Source organism: Athalia rosae, chromosome 2 (genome assembly GCF_917208135.1).
Source record: "Athalia rosae chromosome 2, iyAthRosa1.1, whole genome shotgun sequence".
NCBI classification, from domain to species: domain Eukaryota; kingdom Metazoa; phylum Arthropoda; class Insecta; order Hymenoptera; family Athaliidae; genus Athalia; species Athalia rosae.
In genome coordinates, this window is record NC_064027.1 from 27525670 (window position 1) to 27537760 (window position 12091).

At 42.3% G+C, this 12091-nt stretch overlaps 2 protein-coding genes across 7 annotated transcripts in view; both read right to left on the reverse strand.

Annotated features, from left to right (window-relative positions):
* Positions 1-409: 409 nt before the first annotated feature.
* The window catches only part of LOC105685720 (fibrillin-2), a 44585-nt gene continuing 32903 nt past the window's right edge, over positions 410-12091 (reverse strand). For 2 of the 6 annotated variants that reach the window (XM_048650896.1, XM_048650895.1), the window contains exons 15-22: positions 11332-11446; positions 9837-9973; positions 7157-7296; positions 6937-7039; positions 6813-6838; positions 5861-5935; positions 5541-5727; positions 410-1198 (exon numbers count right to left, since the gene is read on the reverse strand). In XM_048650896.1, coding sequence (XP_048506853.1) covers positions 966-1198; positions 5541-5727; positions 5861-5935; positions 6813-6838; positions 6937-7039; positions 7157-7296; positions 9837-9973; positions 11332-11446 — 1016 coding nt within the window. In that variant the 3' untranslated portion in view covers positions 410-965. The remainder of the gene's footprint in view (positions 1199-5540; positions 5728-5860; positions 5936-6812; positions 6839-6936; positions 7040-7156; positions 7297-9836; positions 9974-11331; positions 11447-12091) is intronic. The other 4 variants (XM_048650901.1, XM_048650897.1, XM_048650898.1 and 1 more) reach the window with 4 other exon arrangements.
* Positions 1243-4908, reverse strand: LOC125499996. Its single transcript, XM_048650903.1, has one exon. The coding sequence runs from the start codon at positions 4803-4805 to the stop codon at positions 2271-2273; it is 2535 nt and encodes an 844-aa protein (XP_048506860.1). The 5' UTR covers positions 4806-4908; the 3' UTR covers positions 1243-2270.

A 12091-nucleotide genomic window follows, 5' to 3' on the forward strand; every position in this document is an offset into this window, starting at 1 on the left:
GATTTACCAGACTGTTGCAGGACAATTGTTTTCAAATTAATCAATCAATCGATCGATCGATCAATTGATCAATTTTTCGGAGCAAGACATTCCAAGAATTAATACATCGTCGCGATTTGAGAACTGGAGTGATTAATCGCTAAGGAATAAAGAAGTTATTCAGCACATATAAATATAATATAATTAATATTTTATTTATTATCCTTATTATTATCGTTACAATTGTCCCATACGCCATTCGCATATATCGTTATTGTTATACGGTAGTGTGTTACCATTATTGTTACGATCATTATTTTTATTTATTTTATTTTCATCACTATTAATATTAATGATAATGCAATAATCATATAAATGTATAAAATGTATCTATAAAATATATTACAAGATAATATATATATATATAATATACGCGTATCTATAATTACGATAATCATATATATATAAAGCTGCGATCAATAATTTTTTCTTCTTTTAATGGCGATGGAAAAAGAAAAGAATTTTTATCAGACAACTCCGAATTTTTTTTAAAACTATATACTATAGTTTAATGTATTTTTCGACCAGGAACTTTGATTCTGCTGCACTGGATTTTCAATCATATAGTATGTGATATAACGAATGTATATTCATATGGATGTATCGTATACGAGGCATCGCATGCTAATTATTCGATTATAATTATCTTTCCCTCACTATATCTGATTGGAGGAGACATTATTTCGCGAACGTGGTTGTTTCATAATGAGACCAAAAAAAAGATACGCTACGGTTCGATTATCCTGGAAAATGTTCACCACTTCCGAATACGATCGAAAATGATCTGCAATCTGATTTTAATATGATTCCAATTTCTGAACGAGTAGGAGAATTAAGTAAATCTGATCGGAAATAGTGAAAAGTAATTCCATACGTTGGTCAATTTCGTACGAAATGCCTTATATTTGTAGCGTAACGTGAATCTATTACGAACAACACTTGGTACGAGGTATTATCCTGGTTTCAACGTGACCTCTTCCGGAGTACTTTTTCTGCTTGAATCCGGAATTACTTCGATGATAGTACGACTGCTGCTGCTGCTGCTGCTGCCGCTGCTGTTCCTCCAAACGCTGCTGCCGTTGTAGTTGGAGTTGACGGAATTGTTGCAGTTGAATTTGATAATTCTGTTGTTGTTGTTGTTGTTGTCTTGATTGGCGATCTGAAAATCACGCAGGTATGAAATCCATTCGTTAACATTTCGAATTTCTTTTTTTTTTTTTAAGTATGGCGTCGATGGAATGACGATGGAATGAATGTAACAAGAAAAAAGCGGGGGAAAAAAAAGGAGAAAAGGAAGAGGTCCTCTACCGGCGGTGTACATTGAACAGAGAAAAGTGCTTTTATAGCTCGTATTACAGTTCATAAGTATCTCGACCCGAAAGGGAGTGGAGATTGGAGTTTGAAATTGAAAACCGTCGTCAAGTTAACGTTACGCTATCAAATATTCATGATGAAACAGTGGTGGTTTTTTGATTATTTTTCAAAAGATAACTCTCGGAATTTTTTATCGTTTGTTCCGATAAAGGATCGCTCATATCTGGATTACAAGTGGTCCGTGCATTTGAATAAAACTTTTCTCAATACCCATGCAAAGCTCTTCTGATACGAAAACTGCGTCCGACGTCAACCTAAGTCGAGCCAGATTTGATAATTTCGTTTCTGTGGTTTGAAAAACAAAATTTAAGGAAAAGGAAGCGAAATTGTTAGCTCTTTCGAATTAGGCGTGACCATGTTTCAGCATCAACCGGTATAATTGGGTATTTTTTTTTGACGTGAAAGAATAATCGAAAAACAACAAAAATTCGTGTGCAGGAACAGATGCGCGTTGAAAAAAAGAATATGAGAAAAAACTTTGATGGTCCACAGAAGAATAATTAACTCACGTTCGCGTCGATAGACCGTCACATCTGTAAAAACTTTTTCTACACTACAATTCTCGGAGCAAAAACAGACCAGCGAATCATCAATAGCGAGACATCGACATTAGATAAAACGCGTCGATCCGATGAGTTCACCGCTTCGATTATGAATATATAAAAGTCTTCCGACCGCATCGCGCATCCCATAAAATAATTGCGAAAAAAATCGAGGTGCACAGCAGTCATGTGGGCTTTACTCAAAACACATGCGACTTTTTATTTGAAAATTTTTCATTATTTTTTTTTTCGTTAAATTTGACTATCACAGTTGACACGGGGGACTGTAACTGAAACGGTAAAGAATTTCAACATTCATTTAATTTTCTTTCTTTCGCGTAGATTACGTTCCGCGACGGTGGATCTTTCCGCGAGCTTCAGAAGACCCTCCAGCTTGTTGAGTTCCGAGTAACAGAGAACTGATCTCATGTCTGAAAGGATCGCGTCGGTCAGATTTATAGACGCCATTTCTTCGGCGGCTAAGTTACTGTTTTCGTCGGATAATACGATCTTTAGTTTTTTTATGTAGTTTCGCAGGCTACGTTGAATCGTTGACTCAGCTCTGGTAGTGCCGCTTTCTTTCGTTTCGGGTTGCGCGACCCGGTCTCCGGGATCCTCTTGCATTTTCGGTTTCTCGTACTCCGCATCCGATAGCGAGGCCCTGCGTTGTCTGGTCTTGTTTTTTAGCATCCTGGAAATTTTGTCGAGTTCGGCGTTTTTCGCGCTCTCGGAAAGGTCTTTCTGGGTCCCCGACGCCTCGGGTATTTTCGAATCTTGATTTTTCAGCCTCTCCGGACTCCCGGCGATCTTCGAGTTCGCGGATTGTTTCGATGTTCTGGACTCTGACGAGGTATGCGAGGTTCCGACTTTGTACCCGGGTGGTATTGGGCTCGGAATTCGCGTTCGTTGGATCGAAAGCTTCTCCCCGACGTTCGCCGAACCCTCGAGACTCGATTCGCGGTCTTTGCGACGCAACGGATTTTCCGAGGCAAAATTTACACGCGAATCAACTTCCTGAACTCCGTTGAAACCTTCGGCGATTTTTTTGCCGCAACTCCGTTGCCGGGCGGTCGAAAACGAGAGGGATCTCGTCGGTTTTTGTATCGCCGGTTTGTTACCGCTGATCTTCTTGCTATCTGATTCACCTCTGCTCATCATATTTCCACCTCGGCGAGGTACGGCGATTTTTTCCGCGGTCACGTTTTCGTACTCCGACTTATCTCTCGTCTCTTTCACGGGAGACTCCCGGGGCCCCGTACCTATCAAAGAACACGAAGAGAGACTCGAGGGTAGAACCGGTAGCTGAAGAATACATTTCGCCGAATTTGAACTGTCCAAACTCTGATTCAAGCCACTGGAAGTCTCGCTCATCACGTTTCTCGAGTGCGAAGAACCACCGTGGGACGTTATCGTTATAGTCAGAGACGATTCTTCCTTTGTCGTATTCTCAACGGTCGGAGTCTCGCGATTCGCCGCCGTCGATTTCGGAGGAGATTCGGTAACCTGAGATTTTTTATACCTTCGGGGAGTAGCGGCTGCGGTCGGTAGCTTGGATCTCGAGACTCTCGGAGCGGCGTTGGCGGTTTTCGGTCTCCCGATCGGCGAAGGATTGCGGCTGACCGTACGCGAGGGAGGAGTGCTGCCGCATCTCCTCGATCCAACGCAGTTCCGACTCTCGAGATTTTTCACTTTTCCCGTCACCGAACGCTTCGGACCATCCGCTCGCCCGTCGACGATCGTCCTCTCCTCGATTTCCGGCTGCCTCGACTTGTTGCTCGTTCTCGGTCTCGGAATCATCGAGACCTGCGTAGGTTTCGCGGAGATCGGATTCTCCTCGACGAGGACTCGATCGATCGTCCGAGGTGGAGGAATCTCGGGTACGCCCGCCTTCTCCTCTTCACTTTCGTCCTTGTGCTCGACGACTGTTCTCGGCTGACGGTTATTCGGCGCGGTGTGAGGCCTCTTCGAAACTTTGAACTTCTTCGGTATCGGCTCCATACAGGAATCGGGCGTTCCCGGACGATCGGGATGCCCGATCTTCGGGGGGTTCGCTTTTCCCTTGACTTCCACTCTGAAATTGGCATCGTCCGATCGTTGGAGGGCGCCGGAGGAAATTCTTTTCGCACTTTCGGACGACAAACTTCGCGAACTGGCGCCGCAATAAACCGGTCGAACCGAGGGTGTTTTCGAGGAAACGCGACTCAGCGGCGAACGGGAAGAGGCGTTCGAAAGCGAGCGACTGTTCGGACGTCTCCTCGTGACCGGACGGCTCGCCGGAAGGGTCGAACGATCCGAAAATTCGTCATCATCCGTGCTGAGGAGGGTCTCGGTATGCTTATCGCTGGTAATTGGTTTCTCGCTCGTTTTCGGAACGAACAGATCCAAGGGGTGGAGATACTCCATCTCCGGTTTGCTCTTCGGATGTGCTCTTTCCCAGTCTTGGAGAAAGTCGAAGAAACTGCCGTTGTATTTGACCTCGAGATCCGTTTCTACCGAGGACGAATCGATCGCGTTAAGTTCTATGGAATTTAGTACAACGTCTCCCGGCGGATAATTATTCCCGTAGATTTTCCTCAGTGCTGATTCAACGAGTTTGTGACGGTACGCGCTGTAGTTAAACGAAGAAATATCGACTATCGAAAGTTCTTTGTTAGTGGCAACGTAGGTAGACGAATGTTCGGGTGGTTTTAGCTGTTTTCTTCCGTCGTTCGGTCCCGGAGCCGCGGGATTTCGAGTTCCCTTCCTCGGACTGAGTGCCGGCGTGGAGTACGTCGTTCTCAGGGAATACACGTCTATCGCAGAACCGGAGCTCGAATCGATTCCGAAGCGGACAGGCACCGGATAATGCATCACTACCAGGGGGGCTTTGGCTCGCGTTTTGTCATCCGGAATATCGTCATTTGGCGGGATCAATTCTCGCGTTTTCAGCGTCTCATCCTAACGTGTGAATACGAGGAAGAATTTGAAAAAAATTCATTTCTCAAATTCGACGTTTCAACTTACGAAAAATATTTGTATCTGTGCTATCAACGGTAGGGCTAAGAGGACCGTTAGTGCGAGGGCAAAAACGCTTTCCACGACAAACGGTGGCACGGACCGCAAGGTTAGAATCAATTGAGCTGGCGCTCCTATGTTCAGCATAACTTCGAATTTATTTCTTCAACCTCTTCCTTCCGCTTTAACTTCAGAGTCAACGAACGGCTGCCGCATATTATACGCATCGATCAACGCAAACGTTACAACGACCGATAAATTTATTTACTTTTTTCTATTCAACGTACAAACGTCCGAAATATTTTTCATCCAACAAATTCGTACTCGTGCATCGTACGTACGTAATTTTATCCGAAAAACAATGGACGGTGGAATTCCCGTAATAACTGCGCGATTTCACTCGCAGCCATGTCAATCCATCGCGTCATTCGATATCGATCGACGGTGATTAGTAAAGGGGTCAGATTTCGACGTGCACTTATCGTATACTATATTATTGACAGATTACTTTTTTTTTTTTTCAAACCTCGAAAGAAGCTTCATTAGTTTAACGTGCGTTAGTGATAACAACATGGATCAGGCAACACGTACACTTACAATCGACGTATCCGTAGTTCGGATTCTGAGTTCGCCGAATAACTTGGACAGGATGAACCTGATGATAAGCAGCCCTGGCGTTCTGGTATCCGTTATCCTGTAGGGTGTGATAATGCTGGAAGGTGTAAGACCCCGAAAACACCTTGGTGTACCTCATGTAACATCCAGGAGGGACCTGCCACTGAAACATCGTACGAAAAGGGGCGTCTATCAGCCATCGATTTTGTCGCGAGTAGCCACATTTTTTTCCGTCGAGAGTCCGGAGGATCGTCTCATTCGCAGACTTCTCCGAGGGTCAGTTTTGCACCACTTACCATGTACGAAGTGGCCGGAAGCACTTGGGGAGCTTTACCAGGACACATGAGCATTTTTCTGTAAGTCGTTCTCTGCTGAAAAATTTAACAGACTTCGTTCATTACTGTATGGCAATATTTGTCGGGCTTTAGAGAAAAAAAAAAAAAAAAAAAAACTTCGATCGATTTTTTCCCACGTTACTGCGAATCGGTGAAGCCGTTTATTATTTGAAGCGTACGTTCGTACTGAGAATCAGATTTGAAAAGTTCGATAGGAAAATTGGAGAGATAAATTATTGGGGGGGATCGCGATGTAACCGGCGATATTTCGAGGTGAGAAATACGACGTTTAAAAATGCTTTGTGATATTTATGGATGAATCCAATGAGGTGAAATAATGCGAGGATTTAGTAGCTCGGTTTTGTTTCGACAAAATGATCTCTCCGTGACGAATGGATCTCTCGTTTGCTCTCAGCACGTTTTCGAATTATCTCTCAGTGAGAATCTCGATGCGTCGATAGATTTGAACGCCGGTGCCCGTTCTGGCACTCGGACCTTGCGATAGACGTTGTTCGGCTGCCGTTCTAACCCATTCCACGAAGTGCGATGTTGACCTTTTACTCGTCAATATACTTCGTACCGTATGACTATTTCAGGCGTCAGAATTCGATCCATGCTTCACGCATAATTAACACGCTTGTAACGCCGTGACTGGACGGGTCGGCCCGATATACCCAATCGGATACGAACGATACGCGATCGAAAAATTACGGACGTCCAAAAAGCCGTGATTCGAGTTCTCCCGGGCGAAAAAAAAAGATTATTTATCAATGGCGACGTTATCGGTCATATCGCACAACTCCCGGCGAGTCTTTCCTCGCTCTCGTTCGATCTGCATTAATTATGCGCGTCGTTTACGGAGGACGCGCAAGGTAGCCGAGCCTTAAAATTATGATTTCATTTGTTCACTCACCGGTTGTTCCCTGCGGTTTTCAGCTTCTGGAAAAGAAAAAAAAAAAATCACCGGGGGGAAAAAGTATAATGGAATGATCGGAGGTTTGAATATGAGAAAAGAAATTAATTCCTCCCATTCATACCCAGAATAGTTACGGAGAAATGACAATCCGCTCGGTTTCCAGCAGCATCCGATGCGGTGTAGCGAACGTTGTGGGTTCCGGCGTACAGCACATCGCCTGGTTCCTGATGGATCATAATTTTTTTTTTTTTTTTTCTGGTCAATCGCGAAAAAACCGAACAAGGGAATGAAAATATTTCACCCAGAGGTGTGGCGAATTTTCAAACGCTCTTTCGACTCACTTTGGACTTGTAGACCTGTTCGACTTTCACGTTATCCGTGAACTCGGGTTCGGACCAAAAAATTGTTCGGTACTTTTCTCCTGGATTCAAACGAACTTCGAAAGACTTCGGGCAACCGAACATTCTCGGACTTTCCGTATCTGAAAGTATGAGACGTTATAATATCCGTGCGAAAATCGAAACGGTGACATTAATTAGGCCAATTTCGTATTATCTTCGTTGTGTGATCGGTATCGTTACAAAACGAATTCAGTCGGTCTGAGGGAGTAATCAACCTTTGTCGCGATTACACAAATTCTCGTATAATATTCGTACGCGGTGTAAGTACTGCAGTCCGTTTCTAATTATTCCGTGTTCTAATTAACGAATATCCGCATTTTCGCTGCAGAGATTTCTCGCTTATATTATATACTTTCTCCGTAATCGATATATTCTTATCAGGTTTTGACAATTTACATGTCGCGACCAATCGATTATCAATTCATAATTGAAATTTCAATATTCCATACTCGAGTACAATTTTACTCATTTTCGAGCTCGTCATTTTTAGAATTCCAAACATATACATATTTTCTTTTCAAGTTGATACGTGAAAAGTTCTCAAATCTGATAAGAGATTATAAAGTATCAAATACCGTGGCAAGTTAGGCAGCTTCATTAACGTATGGAGGGCACGTATCTTCGTTATGTGTAACATTACATATATCTACATACACGTGCGTTTGAAATTATACAGATCATTCATACACACAAGTTTACATATGTACGTACACGTATACGATTACGCACAGCGTAGGCACATAACGCACGCACATAGGTATTGCGAGCGGAGTTAGGTTTTGAGCCCCGGTTTATAATACGTTACGCGTATAAATGCGCGTACTATTCCGTCCTATTTCGGTCAATGAGTCTCGGTAGTCGTATGTACGTACGTACGTACTACGTACACGTGCCGAATTCCAATAGGATCATGTCATTTCATATTCGAAGCGAACGTAACACATCCAACCATACGTTAGTGTTGGATAAATCTTGCGTGTAACGTAAATGCCCTGACGGGATTCGTTTCTAATAGGTCACAAGAATTTTGATCTCTCAACTCATTGGATGTATAGAAATAATTTCAACTGGCGAATATATTTGCGTTACACCCGCTTTTTTTTATAAAACTCTGCGTACGTCGTTTTTCCTCTATTCATTTTTATCGATAGTGGGATCTGAATATCCTGGAAGTTACACGCGTTTTATATCGTCTGCAGAAATACGGAGAAAAACTTTTCACATAATCTCGAAACATCTGCCGACATTTTCGATGGCTAAAAACAAGGCTTTCTTCGAGAATGTGTGCGTTCTGTACACAAGGTGGCTCGAGAAGAAGATGATACATTTTAAAATGAGAGCAAACATTTTGTTTTTTTTTTTTCTCGAAACCCTGAGAGGAATCTGAAATCTTTCCGTAGACGGACATTGTTTGAAGAATCTATACTCGTCGTCCGTTTTCAGGAAAATTCAAGCAGAATGGAAAAAAAAAATTTACGGAAGTCGCTGCCGAAACGAAGAGAACTTCTTTTTTCCATCGAATCGAATCGTTTCGTTTCGTTGACTTTGATGATTTTTCCTCTAACATTCGGTAATCGGAAGCAAGATAAACTCATCGACGTTACGCGACTCACCCCCTCGTCGTCGTTCATTTTAACCCACCCTGTATACAGACGTATCCACACGCGATGTGGAACACGAAGCCGAATGAAACGACACATTCGCACATTTTACGTATACCGTGCACTTTGACTGGATATAATATCTCTTTTAGAGATTCCCGCAAGCCTGTATCATCGCGCGTGTTGTCTCTGACAACTCTTTTCCCAAGTTGATCTTCAATTCCTTTGGGTTGATGGCGGGCGTACCATCGGTATAGGTATATCGTACACGCGAGCTGTGCTCTTCGAAAAACTCCATCCGAGTTTTTTTGGGGTGCAGGATCGGAGGGAGAAAAGAAATTTCAATGAAAAGAAGAAAGAAAGACGAGATGAGAGAAAGGAAAGAAAAAAAAAAAAAAAAGAAAAAACGTTACACGAAGCCAACGCGAAAGTGCGAACCTTGAATAAAAAGTGATAAGGGTTGTGCGTTTGAAACGGCGATATAATCAAGACACGTCCATTTATACTAACGAGCTGTTGGTTACATCGGGATAACAAATCGTTGGAAAGAGTTAATTTACGCGTTTAATTGTCCCTTCTTCTTCCCCCGGGAAAATGGCGAGGCAAAGAAACCGGGTGGAAGAGAGGGAAATACTCGCTAGACGGTTAGAAACTCGACTAGCTAGCGTTATATTCTCCTACTTATATACGTACACGACAAAACTAATTACATTCGCGCCACGTGTGGAGCTTAGGACATCTCACACCGTTTGTAACTATACACCTTATACGCCGCCGACGACTCCTTCTTTTTCCGCACCCTATAATGAAAAGTTATAACTCCCCTGGCGTGAACCTTAAATTCAACAAATGCCATCAAGTTTTTTCTCCTTTAAAAAAAAAAAAAAAAACCTGCACCTCATTTTTGAAAATAATCCTTGGTAAATGACGCGTATAATTTTGGCAAAGAGTGACCAATATTTTGCTATTTTAATTCGCTCGTGGAAATTAACGATGAAAAAAAAAAAAAAAATACCTACCTCGTACACGAATCACGACTCTGCAAGTACTCGTGTGGTTGGTTACCGGTGACCAAGCGGTGAAGGAAATGACGGTTGTTCCAGGGCCAAGGTCACCTTGAAGATTTTTTCCCCAAGAAGGAGACGCGTCGATGTATCTGAAAGTAAGAAGAGAAAAAAATCTCTCCGGTATCGTACTTGTATTCTGGTGCATTTAATAGAAGTTTTGAAGTTTTGAATAATCGCTTTCTGATTTTCTTTGACAAGATAATAATTGCCGCGTATTGCGTAACGGGTGTTATACCATAAGTATATCGTGTAACGGGCGCTTAGAATATATTTTTCAAGCTCACGCCGAGGCGGCTGTATCGGACCTTGTAATTATCGACGGACTGACATTCCTAAATACTATAATTAATGCGTTACCTAGGCGCAAGTGGATCTAAGCAACGATAATTCATCAAATTCGGCTAGTTTTAAAAGTGTTCAAATTTATCGACATATAAACCCCGTGTAACTACTTTATACTCTATACGCAGATGATGATATAGGGGTATACACTTTCACTTTTGCTCCTCAAAATGAGCCGGCGTATAATAATAAGACCACATTGTGTTTGGATATATACGTGTTTACCGATGTTGGATAATAATTTATCTTTGATAGATGCAATTTGTATGAAACCCCCGTTACCGTACTTTAAATTCGAAGATGATATATATGGACTGTCAGGTGTTGGATGTCGCGGCATATATATTCCTTTGGGTATGAATTTTTTAAAACGTACGTTCGGTTTTTGTTTTCTTTTTTTTTTTTTTTTTTGATTTTCGTTTTCTCTTTCCCCTCGTACTGTACCCGTAATACATCAGATCGGAAAATAAATGTTGCGACAATGGGGAAAATAAGAGTCACCGCGCGCGTCTGTTATTTGATCGGAAGACCACCGCGCGGGTCGTTCCTACGCGGATGAAATGGATTTGATTGATGCACGCTTTGCATGTAAATGGCTATCAAATGGGATTATCCGTGATTGATGTTAAACACGACTATCCGTAGTCCGACAATCTCACTCGACTTTATAAGCTCGTCTGGTATTCTCATTGTACTCGAAACATCTCGGTTAATGTAATCACAACTTATATTAGAACTCACTCCAGCGATTATAACAACCTACCATCTGGACCGCGGCTATGAGAAACGCACCTGATTTCTCGCTTCGTTTCATCGAAATTTCGATAACTAAAAACCCCGCAGTGATATGCTCGACCCGCCCAAAAGTGAAAACGCCGCTTTTATCAACGACAACGATTCGAATTGAACAGTTTTTCGTTTGAATTTTCGAAACACAAACAGAATTTCAAAGATCCAATTTTAATTGAAACAAACACAATATTCGTATTCCGTTGGTTTTGCTGATTATTTTCGATGATAAGTGCGTGCACGCTGTGGAGTCTCCGCGCTCTTTCGGTCGTTACGTACGTCTATCTGTTACTAAGCCCCGGGTGTAATTACTTACCGCCACCAGTCCATATTTGACTTTGGTTGGGGGAACGATACTCTCGCGGTATTTTGTCTCGTAGGTAGTTCAACGTCGATGTCGGTCGGACACCTGATAAATGGTCTAGGCATACCTGAAACACGGGCGACAAATGTTACCCGGACATAACGCGTTATTTCTTTCAAAAGATATAACATGTGTACCTAAATAAATATGTATATATACTCGTACGTAGGTATTGGGCGTACAACACCGGTTTGTTTATCTTTATACTTCATTATTACTTTTTATCATTATCATTTATTTATTTCCAAAGCAATCCACGCGCCGGTAACATTAGTCACTGTACTACGCCTATTTGATAGGTATGGCGTAAAGGCACGCGTGACATGAGTCGTTTATTAAACTTGTACGCAGGTATTACGTTCTCCGGGATTATGTATCTTCGGATATGACATCGCACTTGAATTTCACGGATATACAGAGGCACGAGTGGATTGAAAATCTATCGAAGGTGTGAAAATCGATGGAAGGGAACAATTTTCGTAAAAGCTCGTCAAAAAAAAAGGTCCTGTACGCATGAGTTGTCTGTAAAATGTCCTCGATTTTTTTTGCTCTCTGTTACTCGGTACCTTCACGGAATACGGAAACTAATGAATTCAATGGTGGAATTAAATTTTGAATTCGATATGGCCGGGTGCTAAAATCTCGTTAGTTTAACCGAACAAAACACCAAGTACGCGGTTAGCCTCGCGATCGAACGTGCCAAGAATAAATT